Source organism: Boleophthalmus pectinirostris, unplaced genomic scaffold (genome assembly GCF_026225935.1).
Source record: "Boleophthalmus pectinirostris isolate CB_2022bp ecotype Guang Dong unplaced genomic scaffold, ASM2622593v1 HiC_scaffold_17, whole genome shotgun sequence".
NCBI lineage: Eukaryota > Metazoa > Chordata > Actinopteri > Gobiiformes > Gobiidae > Boleophthalmus > Boleophthalmus pectinirostris.
Genome location: NW_026571115.1, coordinates 27,879,291 through 27,893,686, shown reverse-complemented (window position 1 = coordinate 27,893,686; position 14,396 = coordinate 27,879,291). Strand labels below are relative to the sequence as shown.

Below are 14,396 nucleotides of genomic sequence, written 5' to 3'. Positions count from 1 at the left end.
TGCCTCAAAAGTTTTATACACATCAAAAAGTTGTCTCATTGGTGCTTTTCTCCGCATGTGCCGGGCCCTCATTGGCTGAGACCTCCACAAATAGGTGGGCAGGGAAGGCCCCGTGTTAAAGAATAGGCCAGATAATGAGGGGTGGGAGAGGGCAACAACTGCACTGGGTCTGCACTGGTGTGTGCTGTAAATAAGACGTGCATGCGCCGGACAATGTGGGTTCATCACGGTGACACTTTGTGAATGGGAACCAGCAACTATTGTTACAAAACTGCACCAAATACCATTACGTCACCTGTGATTGTAGGATTAACTGTCCACTGTGTTAAAGTGGGCATGCATTACATAGTGATCAGACAAAAATAACTTTGAACTCTAGGAACCACTAATGAAGTCATCTAAACTTAACAATGGCAGTAAAACAATATATTGTAGTAAGTGTGTTTTTATACAGGTGACAGTGGACTGGAGGGTTGATGGTTCAAATCTTGCCACTACTGCGTGTGTACTATTTTTGTGTCCATGGGCAAGACACTTAACACAGCCTATGCCAGCTGGTTGAGCCATTGTGCAAATTCACTTCCACAATCCAACAGCATGTATCAATAGGCTGAAAGATAAGACAAAATCTAACCTTCCAAGTAAAAAGACATTAACATAAAATAAAATGATGAGCTTTTCACCATGTGTGTTCCCTCATCATGAGCTTAGCTTGCATTAACTTGTATTCATGTATTCTGATTCATGCATGTTTGACTAATCCAGTATTGTCCTGCATTTGAGATTTGAACGCAGAAAAATACTGTTTTCAAATATCACCTATTTCCACTTATTTTTCTGTACTTACTTAATATTATTCAAAAATATCAGACTCAAACATGTAGGGTTCAAAACTGCCAGGATGTCATTTTCAAGTATAAAAACACAGACATGAAAATCTCCTGCTTTCTCTCATGAAATGCCACGATGAAGAAGGTGGGATCTATCAGTGCTGCAATTTTGAACAGGAAATCACTGCACCTGTATCTATTATTAAGCCGCTTAGATCAATATTGAGGTTTATAATAAACAAAATATAAAACCATGATCTATGCAGGTTGTACTTTAATACTAAATACACCCAAAACATAAAAAACACAAAAAGCATGTGTCTCTTTTAACTTTTTTTCAAAATTGTGCTAGGCCTATGCGCACCTTTAATAATAATTCAGTGATGATTGTGAATTAATGTTTGACTAAATGTAACGATTGTGTATTGCTTCTGAGTCTGTGTGTGCATCAGGGCCCTGTTGTTGAGGATGGCTGCTGCTCTGTGCGGCTCAAGGTGGCTCACTGACATTTAGCTCAATCTCTGTGTGGACTCAGGTTTCTGCGGGTTGTTCTGAGCACAGTGCACTAATGCTAATAAAACACAGCACTGATAACGCTGCCACTCACAAAGACTAACAGTGCAAATGCTCTTTAGCTCTCCCTAAAACACTCTTTCATACTTATACTATAGCTATTATCAATCGGGAGCTCAGTTTGGTATAGAAAATATTCTATAAAATCATAAGTGTGTTATGATTTTATAGAATATTTTTCTACAGATGAAGGATTTAAATGGTTGACCTTGTGGTTAAAAGAAAAATCAACAATTCAAAACCTAATTAAATGAAAAAATATGTCTTATATTATTAAATTTACATGGGAAGTTTTACCATTCTAGTTCACTTGTACTGTAATATTACAAACTATAGAATTTGAATGGTTTGCTGCAATGAAAAGTTATACAGTAATGGTGTCTGAAGATGCCACCTGCTCTCAACTCCCATTTACTGTGCACCATCTCAGCAGGTGAGTCTTTAAAATGTTGGTTTAGCCTAGATACCATTTTGTTGGTCTAAGGAAATGCTGCATGGGCCTGTCTTTGAGGTACTTTTTAACTGTACAGATTATATTTTATTTTATTATATTTTGTAAAGTCATGAATTGTGGCTCAAATGTCTAAAATTCCAGTGTAAACTACGTCTTCAGGTAATGATTTGAACCTGTTATGCTGACAGCTTGAGTTTGCCTGAGGACCTGCTGGCAGGCGGTGTGCAATGGGAGGCGGGTGCAGCCTTACTGCCTGGTTGTGGCTGCTCATCATTTTGATAGATTCAGGAAGCGCTGGCTCTGAGGCAGTGTGGTGCGTAGGTAGTGTGTCTACGCCATTGTATTCTTAGCAGAGGATGAGCAGCTGTGGTTTGAAGTGCCCCACTGTAACTGTACCTATAGCAGCAGTTGCGCTCCTCTGGTATAAATAGTGCACTGGGCATGTGGGCAGGCAGCTATGACACAATGGCAGAATTGCAGTGTTCTTTCAGGGAGGTTTCAAAATGTGACACCCTGCAGACGAGGGCCCCAGACGCTCAAGTGAGGCCTCAAGGTGACATGAAGGTGAAATCAGGTCTGGGCTGCCAAGCTGTTGGGAAATAGGTTTAACATTATTCATGTGATTAATAACACATAAGCAAAGGAAGTCTGCATGCTGATTTTTAGCATTTATAACTACAATAATTATATTCCTTTTATAGGCTAGCACTATAAATATATAGTGAGAAGCACCTTACAAAATGCAAGGCAGCAAGCTCAAAACAAAGCACGAAATATGATTTAAATTAATCTGCAGTAATTATAAATTTAATAAATAAAATACCTGCTTTTGGTTGTTAAGTTTCACATGCAACTACAACCTCCCCTGCTGACTATGAACTGTCAGGACAACCATAATGACAGTAATGTGGAGCGATAATTCAGTCAGGTAGTTCTGTAGAACAAATATACAGAGGCCTTTAAGCCTAATGCACAGTGTGGTGTCCATTTACACAAAATTAAAACATTTGTTGACATACAGCCACTCTAGCAAGGCAATCAGTAGAAAATCAGTAGTTATAGGAAGGGACTTGTTTCAGGAACGCTTTCCTGGAACCTTTACTCTGAAAAATCAGGAGAAATTAAAAAGCCTTGCTCTACAATGCAAAACCTTTTTGGTAACTAGGACAGTGTGAGGCTCATATTGTCTGTGTTATAAATACAATCAGTAGAAATCTTGTCTCTTACTAGGTAAACCACCATACTGAGTGCCTAATGCGTAAATGTAGTCCGGTCGCCTGCCATCTGAACAATGTGTCGCCTTGAATCGACTTGTTCTCTCTTTCACCACGTGCCATGTCCCTGGAAGTGTCCCAAAGAGAGGGACTCTTAAGTAACCCTGTCCCTGAAACCATGAAGCTGGGACACTCAGCCTCTCGTGTGGGGGTCTTATGTCACGCCCCTCCTCCCTCAGCCCTGTGCTCAGCCCTCCTCCTTTGCTCTCATCTCCAATGTACCCTCTGCAAACTAATAAAGAGACACTTCCTTCTCTGAAGATCAGCTACAGCACTCAAGGAACACTCCATGTCCTCTAGCACAGTGATGGAATCTACACCACGCTTCACACAAGCCTTCAGAGCTTCAAGTGTCAGAAGTTTTAAAATAATGATGGCTTAAAAACACGTCGTGCTTACATGTTATAACAGCGTGAAAAACTTTTATTACAGTACAAATTACCACAGGGAAGAATGAACTTTTAATTAAATTTTTTTTTCATCATAAATCATGTTTTTCTTTTTCAAAACAAAGGACAGCATCAATAGAAAACTGATGTGCTGTATAAGCTAAGATTTTATGATAATACATACAGCAGTGTTTTATCCAAGAACTATTATCCATTAACTGCAGGCATATAATGTGATGTGAACTAATGCCAAACTCTGTATTATGTGCAATTAATGTGAAGATGATGTGACGATGTTTACCCAAAATCCTGCACTGAAGAAGCAGTGGCACAATAAAAGCTGAGTGTTTATCTGACAGTCAGCATGTGTTACCATTGTGTGTGTGTGTGTGTGTGTGTGTGGCTTATACCCATCGGTGGCTATTTGGCTGGCAGGTTGGTCGAAGGAGTTTGTCATTCTTGGAGCTTTGGAGTATATTTAACCCTGAGGCTCCCCGCCGGATGGCTGCACCATATAGGGGCCTGTGTGCGCCCATGCTGGGAAAGACAGGGTGCACACAGCAACAACCGCGCTGACAGAATGATAGATGAGCACACTGGAGGAACTCCTCTGTGAAGAACAAGAGAGAGTTATTAGGAATTTGAAGACAAAAAAAATAAATTCAAGCATCATATCAAACAATCAGTGAAGAAATTATATTGCATTTGACAGATGCAAGAGGATATTACAATCTTTTCTTCTTGCAGCAAAAACACATTTGAGCTACAAAATTACAATTACAGTTTTAAAAGTACATAATTTGTAAATTGAAACATGAAACTAATGCATAACCCATAAGGTTGAATCCGATTTTTCTAAGTAAGCAGTAAGATGCACAGTACACATGTACCATGCCATAAGAAAAAGTCAAATGACAGCCATGTGAGGGAGAATATAGATATATGACCTTGCAGACACAAGTGTAAATATTTGTGAGCATGTCACAGTATGTTCAAGTGTGACAGTAAGACAAACAGGCGGAGGATACAGGCAGAGTGTGCATGCTTCAGACAGGTGTGTGCGACCATGCCAGGGGAGTGCATGTGTGGAACAGGTGTTTCACTGGAATGGTGCTAAGCTCCAAGTGCTGTCCCATTCCAAGCCTTTTCCTGGGACACAGACACACTCACTGACCACACCATTATACCATAAGATAATACTCAGTACTAGACTCAGTGAATGGTTAATGAACCAGCCCATTTGGGACACAGTTAGAGCGGATAGCAATTGAAAAAAGGAATTTGCATCTACTGCTGCATCTCAGTGATTTTAACACATTGACATCCTTCGAAGTATGAAAGATAATTATAACAACTCTGTTCATGTTATTGTTTGAGCATGAGCCTATTTATACCTTGTTTACCAGTTAACTTTAGAAAAACAATTTGTTGTCAATCAGACAGCCAAAAGTTTGGATAGGCCTATGGATGAGGTGGTGGCGACCCTGGGCCTATAAATGAGCTGCAGAATGCATGGAGCTCGATTACCACTCCAGAGCTGGAACCGAAAGAGCCAGTGCTGAAAGAAGAGCACAGTAAATAATAACAGTGAGTCCATCACTAAAACAATTCAGCGCAGACTATGACTGTGCGCATTCAACTGTAGGTCTACAGACGAGCTGCACAGGCCAGGAAGGTCATTTATACTACTAATGTACAGTGGGTAAAATAAGATGTAATAATAATACAGCTGGCATCAACACACAACGCCGGATGCATGTCCAATGGTATGTTCACGTTATAAAGAATAGATACGAAGAAAATGAAGACAAAGTATACTCAATATTTATGTTAATAAATATATAGTCAATTAATAATTTTGAAAAGTAAGCTAAAAATCCCCAGTTAACCAAAATAAAAGGCAAATTGTACGCAGGCTATCTAACAGTGCTAACCGCTAGGGCTATGATGGTTAGCTCACCTGAAGCTAAATTATGCTAATGGCCTCAAACGCAAATCGAGTTACTTAATTCACTAAATAACATTTAAAACTAACCGTGTATTCAGATTTACTGGGATTAAATACGAAATGTAGCAAGTTTTCTTAAATCTTACCCCCCAGTGTCTCCAAATGAAAAAATAAAACAAACACATGGACGGGAAATGTTACAGCAATATCCACCTGGGAGTAAGTAAGTAAGTAAAGTAAGATAGGATCATTTTTCCTGTGAAAACCGATCAAAATGAACTCTTTCACCCCTTCTGTAGTGGCAACGAATGGCATGTGACAAGCTATAATGTAAACATAGACTTTATTAGGGACGTAACAATAACCGAAATATCGTGATATCGTATCGTCAAAAGTCTCACAATAATATCGTGGGATGCCGCAATATATCCACTTACAAGTTCCTTTGCTTAAATGCATGGTTTTATAGTTGCAACAGCATATGCGCATCTGAAACTACATATCCCATGATTCATTTCAGTGCAGACAGCATGAAGAAATATGTTTTTTATTTGAATTCTTGGGATTATGACGGGAATAATTTACACCAAAATCTTGTCAAGGTATTTTAAAAGAAAAAAAGTGTCCCACCTACAGTTATATTAGCCTATTTAAAATATCACAGTAAATGTCGTACCGTGAGATGAATATCATGATAAGATTGTACCGAGAGATTTGGATATCATTACATCCCAACATTTTCAAAGTGAGTTGCTTGCACAGACACCACTATAATTATTTCATTTTCCTTTTATTCTTTTTGTTTCATCAGTTTTCCTTTTATTACATTACATAATTTTCTGCAATACATAAGCTTTTGCCATAAAAACTTGTACTGTAATCTTCTTTATTGTGTTTCTATTCATCAGATTTGTCACTGGCTTGTCCCACACACAGAGAGCCTATTTTTAGCCTGCTCGGAGGTTTGGAAGTGGAGTTGGGTGACCCCTTGCCTCAGGCCTTACAAGGACCCCCGATGGACAGTGTTGCCTGGAAACCGGCTGTGTTTGCGTCTAAGCTGTGAAGGTCCACCTGCCCCTTATCATCTTAATTACACCACTACTAAAGTCCCAGACAAGTGCACAGCAGGTACATTTCAGGATGGAAATGTCTATACTAGGATTACAGCAATAGCCAATAAAAGTATGTTGGATATTGTCAAATTTGGAAGAATTACAGAAATCGTCATTTTCTTTAGGCTAGAGGGAGGGATGACATTCACTTACACTTACATTTACCCACATTGCCCACTATACAGTATGTTTTTGAGATACGAAGTGCATCTGGTGTAAAAATCGATCAAATCACAGTGCAGAGGCAATAAGACGGATACATATATGGTACATTTTCTGTTATTTTAACACATGAATCAGTTTGCTCGTGGTATAGTTCAGTAATAATAATACAATTTAATTTAAACGCACCTTCTGAGCACTCAAGGACACTGTACAAACAAATATTATGACGCACATTTACTGGGTGTTTGATGCCACAAAATGTCACAATCCATTTTTAGTTAGTTTTAAGGTATTTATTTAGGGTTACGTTTATATTGTGTGTGTTTTTTTTAGTAAAATTGTCTATGTATGAAAATGCCGATGTCTTGTCTTGGCTGTATTTTCAAGGGTATTATATTTAATTGTTCTTGATTAACATCTACAGTTTAAATATCCCCCCCTAAAGTCGTTAGGATATGCCAAGAGTGACGATAGTTAGCTAACATCTCACCTTGTTTCACCCCTCTTCCCCTCACTGTCACATTGTCCAATTAGGTTAATTATACCACCAAGATGGAGAGTGTGACAGCGGCCCGGGATAATGACAGTTGTGGCTGGAAGGAGACGGAAGCAGTGCTAAGGTTGGGCCATTAGACAGGGACAGCTGCCGGAGACAGAGTGACAAGTTGGAGGACAGAAAAGGACCACAGTACCACAAGTAAGAAGGCCTGCGATGAAATAAACATGCACAGACCACTCAGTGATAGGGAGCGGCTTTTACAGGCTTTAATTAGACCATGATGCACTAGTGTGGCCTTCATACAAAAATGCATTTTACCAAGGAAATGCCGGGAATGTTCCACCGCATGGTAGTCTGTCTGTCTACATGGAGACAAGTGATGCCACCAGGCCAATTTACAGGTTGTATCTGTGGGAAGGGAAGCCCGATTTTTTTTTAGCAGTTTCAACACCCTTACTTTAATTACTGCTAAATAAATAAGTTTAATGTCATACTGTGGAACATTTGCGGCAAAGCAATGACATCCATGAAGACAGGACACTTACACAATACTTTTTTTAAACTATGAAGAAGACTCACAAAAGCAATAGTGACTTATTTATTAAAATGTAAATTGAGTTTAGCTTACACAAGCTACAAAAACATTTCCTCACATTTAAATCAGTTTTCCTTCATTGATTCTGGAATTCTAAGAAAAGCATTCGATCTTATGAAAGCAAAAACATTTCACCCTATAGACTAATTTCAAGATAACATACTTTTCACAGAAATAAACGCATCTATATATGATCATTCACAGGGGACGTTTGTCATGGCAATGTTACAGTGCACTGGAAAAGATAATATAGCAATATAAAGTTGCATCTAACTTTAGACTATAGAGCTTCGGTCAACCTTTTAAAAATATATATATAATACAAATAGGTTCTGTTTAGATATATACATTCCAGTTTTTTAAAGCTGTAGCATAATAACAAAGGCGGAAATCATTCTTAAAATGTAATGTGATGTGCTGGAATAGAATCTATTTTAATGTAAAGACAAAAGATTAGGCAGGTTCAAAGTCTTGATTGTCAGATTTATGTGATGAGGATGATCCGTAAAAACCTGTCATTAACCGTCTCAAAACCAACTTCCATTGCTTTTCTGCTCTGTCCAGCAGGGATTGTCAGGGCCCATAAATGCACTCACATTTCACATAGGTCACATGTGTATATTGCTTTTGTTAGTAGCACATTATACATAAAACATCTGAGATATAATAAGATAGTAAAGTGGTAAGACCATATTTTACAAAAAGCAACCAGCTCCTTCTCTTTCATCACAACCTGTAAAACCAGTCCGATTCTCAGTGTATAATCAATAAAATCCCCTATAGGTTGCTAAACAGTTCATTCTTCTTGGTCCAGTCCATTGGCGGGGCTCTTTTGTTGGAACGTTTCTGGTGAGCGAGCTCCTTGACCTGCTGGAGGCTCAGGTTTAGTGCTGGTATGGCATCAGTGATCAGACCCTGGACAATACAAACACACGGTCAGTGATTCTGAGCCAGTAATGCTTCTGAAGAACGTCAAGTTAATAGTTTTACCTCAGGCGGAGTGTTTGCTGTGGGAGTCGTGAGAGAGGTATTGGACGAAGCGTTCGATGGAGAAGGACTCACTGACAGTTTGGACTCTTGTTCTAGCTCCTTTGTCTCTCTGCCATTCACCTGTAATCACATGAATGGTATGTATTCTAATGTTGCATATATAAAGGTAATCGCCAAATAAACAAGGTAAGTAGCCAAAATCATTTCAGGTAGGTATTTGATATGGGTAAGTAGTACACCAAACACATGGGAGGCTCTATCCTTTTTCAGGCCATCACAGTAAATTTAAACTTTAAAATTATCATCTATTTTCTTATAAAAACAGGGTAGCTGCGGGGGCTTACAAGTCTTAAAAAGGTCTTAAATTTCATGTTCCTAAATTAAGGCCTTAAAAAGTCTTAAATTATGTTGTCCAAGTCTTATTTTTTTTCACAATGGTCTTAAATTTCATTAGCCTATTTTTTGCATACTCAACCGGGCTGCAGTGCAATGTTAAATGAAGGGAGGAAAAAAAACAAAACAAACAAACAAACAAAAAAAAAACGTGAATGAATGTCTAATTTGGAGTATGCGCAAACAATAATTAGTTTGTCTTGTTATAATGTTATAAATTATTTTTGGCCATTTTACAAGCAATGTGTACTACTATAAATGTGTTCTGAATGAGATTTTATAATAAAATAATTTTTTGTTATTGAAAGCAGTAAGTAATAGTCATTATTAGAATTGGATGTGGTGTTTTTTGCCCGCATAATGGGTGCGATGTTGGTCTTAATTTTCATTTAAGTGGTCTTAAAAAGGTCTTTAAAAAGTCTTAAATTTGGGGCAGTCAAACCTGGGGATACCCTGAAAAAGACTTTGTGGCTTTGACCTTTTGTTTTACTTTTGCAGTACCTTTCAGCACCACACAAGGGCAGTGTTGCATATCTAAAACAATCTACTTTCCATAGAAAACACAGAATCAGAAACTTGTACATTATTGTAATATATTATAACAACTTGAAATGTGCTCTTTTAGTACAATATTTTCTCAACTGTATTATTTTTTTTTTCAACTTAAACACAAAACAAGCCAAAACAGCAGATACGGTACATCACGAAACGTAAAGAGAGAATCAGATTTTCTGGTATAGTTGACCCATATTTTCATGACTTCGGCTTACTCGCAAATCGTTCTTTTTCATGAATGTTGGCCTGTAGCATTGGCCTAGCCTTGAACCAGCGTTACGCAACAATACAAGGAAGAGCGTCCTTTAGCATTGCAGATACAGTCCCTCAGTAACGGGAAGCTGGGGTCACTTTGCATGTTTGGCCGTACGCCTGAGGAAAGCATTCAGCCACAGCAGGCCAGCACTAAACACTGGTTTCTTTTTGTGGTCAGACCTGGACTTATCTCTCCTTATCATTACTGTCACCTGAGAGTTAAGCTTTGTAACCTGAGATGAGGCCCTTAACCCACAAATATATGTAAGAGCTCAAAGAATATCTGTACATTTTCTATTTCACTATGGAAAAATCTGAAACCCAGGTTGAACAAACTTCTCTCTCAGTCACAGTGCTGTCCAAGTCTACTAATTATTTATGAATATCCCCAAATCAGACATCTTACAAACATGTAGTACACACATTTTTGTTGCTTTAATTGATATTCGCAGTAGTCAAATAGCTGAGGCAAGTAAGCAAATGAGAATTGGTCATGAAACACAGACAGCTGTCCAAACAAGTTAAGTATTTCTCTATAATAAAGGCTATATTATTCATTTTAGCCTACAAGTATGACCGTATTAATTCAAATCTAATCTACACATACATACAATTTAGTAGATACACTGTTGGTATACGTGTAGACAATGATTTAAAACATTTTCGAGTGATGTGTCTTACCTTCTCCTCTATCCCTCCATTGACTACAGGCTCAGGCAGTGGACCTGTTGACAAAACAAATCAACAACAAAACAGTTTTACTCTACAATTCAAATCAAAGCTATCAGACATCACCATCAAATCCCCTATTTATAATACTTCTATTTGTTTAATAACACCTACAGTCAGATCCCATTGTGGTCTACTCTAATGCTGCTTCTCTATCTTCCAGCTCACCTTTCACTACACCAACCTTATCACATAGAGAAGCTATGGACACATCCTGAATTATTCACAAGAGTAATATCTTCAAGAAGAACTCCAGTGATCCACCTCATCTTCTTTCCTTCTCCAATCAAGTATCAAATAGCTACATGACCCATCTTGTCCAAACAGCCCATGAGAAAGTCAGATGAAGTATGTTTCCATGTTGCTCCCCTTACCTTCCATTCTCACGGTTATGTTTTGAGCTAATGAAACCTATCGGAGGTGGCAGCTGTTTTTCTATGGCCACTCCAAGTTCCCAGTAAAGCTCTGGTGGAGGGCTGAGAGACCTCTTGAAGCTAGCGCCTTGGAAACCACACAAAAAGATCTAGCCCATTGAACAGGCAGCATGCTCGAGTTAAGAGTCAGTGCAGGCAGGTGCAATGGGTTCATTCTGCTTTGCGAATTAGAAAATAATCTATTTGTTAATATTTTACTTCTAATATTGTTGATACACAGTAGAAGACAACCAAACTAAGTGAAACAGTAACAGTACTTATTTTGAACTTGCTATTTATTCCAGAACAATGATTTGCCTCTTTTTTAAAGAAGGAAATCCCATTAAGATTCAGAATATTTTACAAGACAGACCAGGTCAAGGTAGCAGCCAGCTAGAACTCAATGATTTGGGAAAACTATGTAATTGCGATTTTTCTACAAGCATTGCGATTGTGATTAGATTTGAGATTTATGTTTTAATAATAAGATTCTGTTTAAAGTTCACATTTTAAAAGCATCCAAACGAAAAGACAAAAGCACTGAAGTATGAACAGGCAAACTAATAGAGGAATCACATTTCAGAACATGTTTGTAAAGAAGATCCAGTCTACAGAGTTGGCAGTTTTTATGCAGAATAAGACAAGATATTTTGCAGTTTGTGGAGGAAATTATGGTTCTTAAAAATTGTAGCCTTTGCGATTTGCGTCCATTCAAATTGGGATTTAAATTTGATTAGATGGATCTTACAGCCCTACAGTTAACACAATCAACACGGTATAAAAAATATCTCAAAATATTACACTGTAGGCCACATGAAATCTATGAAATCTAATAGTTACATGTGGACATAGCATAATATAATCATAGATTCACTAAGTTATATTAGATGCTTTCAATATCCTCTCAGGAAACAGAACTGTACTTATACGGGCTGTGTGGTGGCTCCCCCTAGTGGATATTATATGTATTCCACCACATTAAACAAATTATAACACTATCCACCTGATAAGATAGGTATTAAATGCAGAAAATCCTGACTATCACCATAAACATATAACAGAAATAAACACAAGAGTCACAAAATGCTAATCTTTGAGTACAGCTCCACTCTGATCTGTCTGATCTGCTCTATTTATGTCCATTAGATTAACTTTCCCTGCAGGGCACCAGCGCGGGGGGCAGGAAGTCCGCACTCACTGTCTGCTGTCTCTATTCTGTCTGTGTTTCTTGGCAGAGATGTGAAACAACATGGAAAGAGAAAGGCTCACAGAAGGAACGCCAGGGTCCCAAACTTGTTAAAAGCCCAGTAAAACTTTGGTAGTTAATAGCTGTTATTCACTTTTTACTGCCGGGGATGGAGCTAAAAAGTAACTTGTCTTGTTTCATTGTGATAGTGAATTGATTGCCCAAGTGTTTTCAAGTGTTTGCACAAGTTACTCAAGCGTCTGTCTGGTTTGGGTGAAGAGCTGATATGTGGCGCTTAGCTTGGATCAACTCTGGATCAACGTCGTTACTCAGCCAACCTTTATACTTTTCCTTGAATCGGTTGTGGTAGAATATTTATTTAGGTAAAGCCATAGTATGTAAGTAGACTAAAATAAAAGCAGTTTTGTCTTATTAGTGGGCTTGTATCTCCACAAACCTAACTTGACCTGAATTTTACTTGGCCTGGTAGAGGGCCTTCTCGTGTTTTTTTCCATGGAAATGTTCATTTGGCTGTAATATTCCACAGAAGGGCATAAAACAAATCTATCTCTGCGGAGAATGTTCCAAAGGATGGTTTTAACTTTCCTTTCCATTGTTGTAAATTATGCTATTGATTTCCCTCTTCTGCTGTGATTTGGTAGATACATAATATTTCTGTCTTGTTTTGGAAATATAAGTACTCAAAAAATGTACTAAAATTTTTGCTATTACAAATACTACAAGGTTTGCTGCCACAAACTTTTGAGTACTGTCTTCACAGTTTGACATTACTGTAAAACACGTTGCCTTTGTTTTGTCTTACCTGTGATGTGCTCTTCTCTGGGGACCACCCTACACCTCTTGAAGAAAGCGTCTGTTTCTGGGTCCACCACCAGCAGTCTAGTCTCAGTGCCTCCAGCTTTTATGACGGACACCACTTGTGAGTGCGTCTTCCCCTCCACTGGCACTCCGTTTACCTGACAGACAACAGAAACGACTATATTATACAGGAATACAGTACCGTTTCAGCTTTCCATGCACCATTTTGGCCTAAACTTTAAGTGTTTACACCTTTGTAATATTTTGCAAATAATAGCAGTACTTCTAATATTTAGGGAATAGTTCTTAATTGTCAGATTTGTACCGTGAAGTTTTTTTTTGTCATAAATCTGGAGCAGGAAATCCACTGTCTACACACAGACGCACGCCGGATGTTTCAGATTTACTGCTATATTCTTGCGGTTTTGGATACTAAAGGAGGTAACCTTGAGCATTTTATTGAAAGCATATCTGAAACTTTTAAACTAAAATGCTTTAAAAATATTTTTGGGGAAGGGGCTTGTTATAGAATTGAGCCACGCTAACAACAGAAGTCAATTTTCAACGATTATCTGTTTCACCTCTACTCAGCTTCCTCTCTAGTAAGGATATTTTACTACTATTTTTTGCACGTTTTTGTTAGTCATGCAATAGTGTCACATTCTTACGTAACTACCCTATCATCTACACACCATTTCCTGGTATAGTATTTTGTACATGTCAGGTGGGCTTTGTCCCAGACTGGCTGAATGTTCTGAGAGAAAATCACCATGGGAAAGCATGTGAGAAATGTCTCCAAGGGTGTGTGTGTGCATGTGTGTGTGTGTGTGTGTGTGTGCTTAGGTCATAGGGTGGACCAGCACATTTAAGCCAGTCCCACAGAGCAGGCTGGACAATAAGTGCCGGGGCCAGTAACAGTGGTAACAATGGCTGTGTAAAGGGCCGTTCCTCTGTGGGTGGTGGAGCTGTCTGGGGGCCTAATCAGGGGACTGGAAACCCAAATCTTGATCCACTTGATCCTTAATGCTGAAGTTCTATAATCCCTAATCCTGTCCTCTTTGCCTTTGACTTGATAGCCTGCTTGCGGCACATACTTTTTGAAGTGTTTTACCTATGATATTGATTGTACAGGAAATTATTTATCATTTCCAGTGTCATATGTTAATTTAGTTTGTTTGGGTTTGTTTCTTTTACTTGTGTATTTCCATGCAAGTCAC

The 14,396-nt window shown here is 38.4% G+C and overlaps 1 protein-coding gene across 1 annotated transcript in view; it reads right to left on the bottom strand.

Annotated features, from left to right (window-relative positions):
• Positions 1-7,828: 7,828 nt before the first annotated feature.
• LOC110158205 (Na(+)/H(+) exchange regulatory cofactor NHE-RF1-like) overlaps positions 7,829-14,396 on the bottom strand; it is a 38,775-nt gene continuing 32,207 nt past the window's right edge. The window contains exons 3-6 of the mRNA XM_055152698.1: positions 13,184-13,337; positions 10,714-10,757; positions 8,830-8,949; positions 7,829-8,754 (exon numbers count right to left, since the gene is read on the bottom strand). Coding sequence (XP_055008673.1) covers positions 8,617-8,754; positions 8,830-8,949; positions 10,714-10,757; positions 13,184-13,337 — 456 coding nt within the window. The 3' untranslated portion in view covers positions 7,829-8,616. The remainder of the gene's footprint in view (positions 8,755-8,829; positions 8,950-10,713; positions 10,758-13,183; positions 13,338-14,396) is intronic.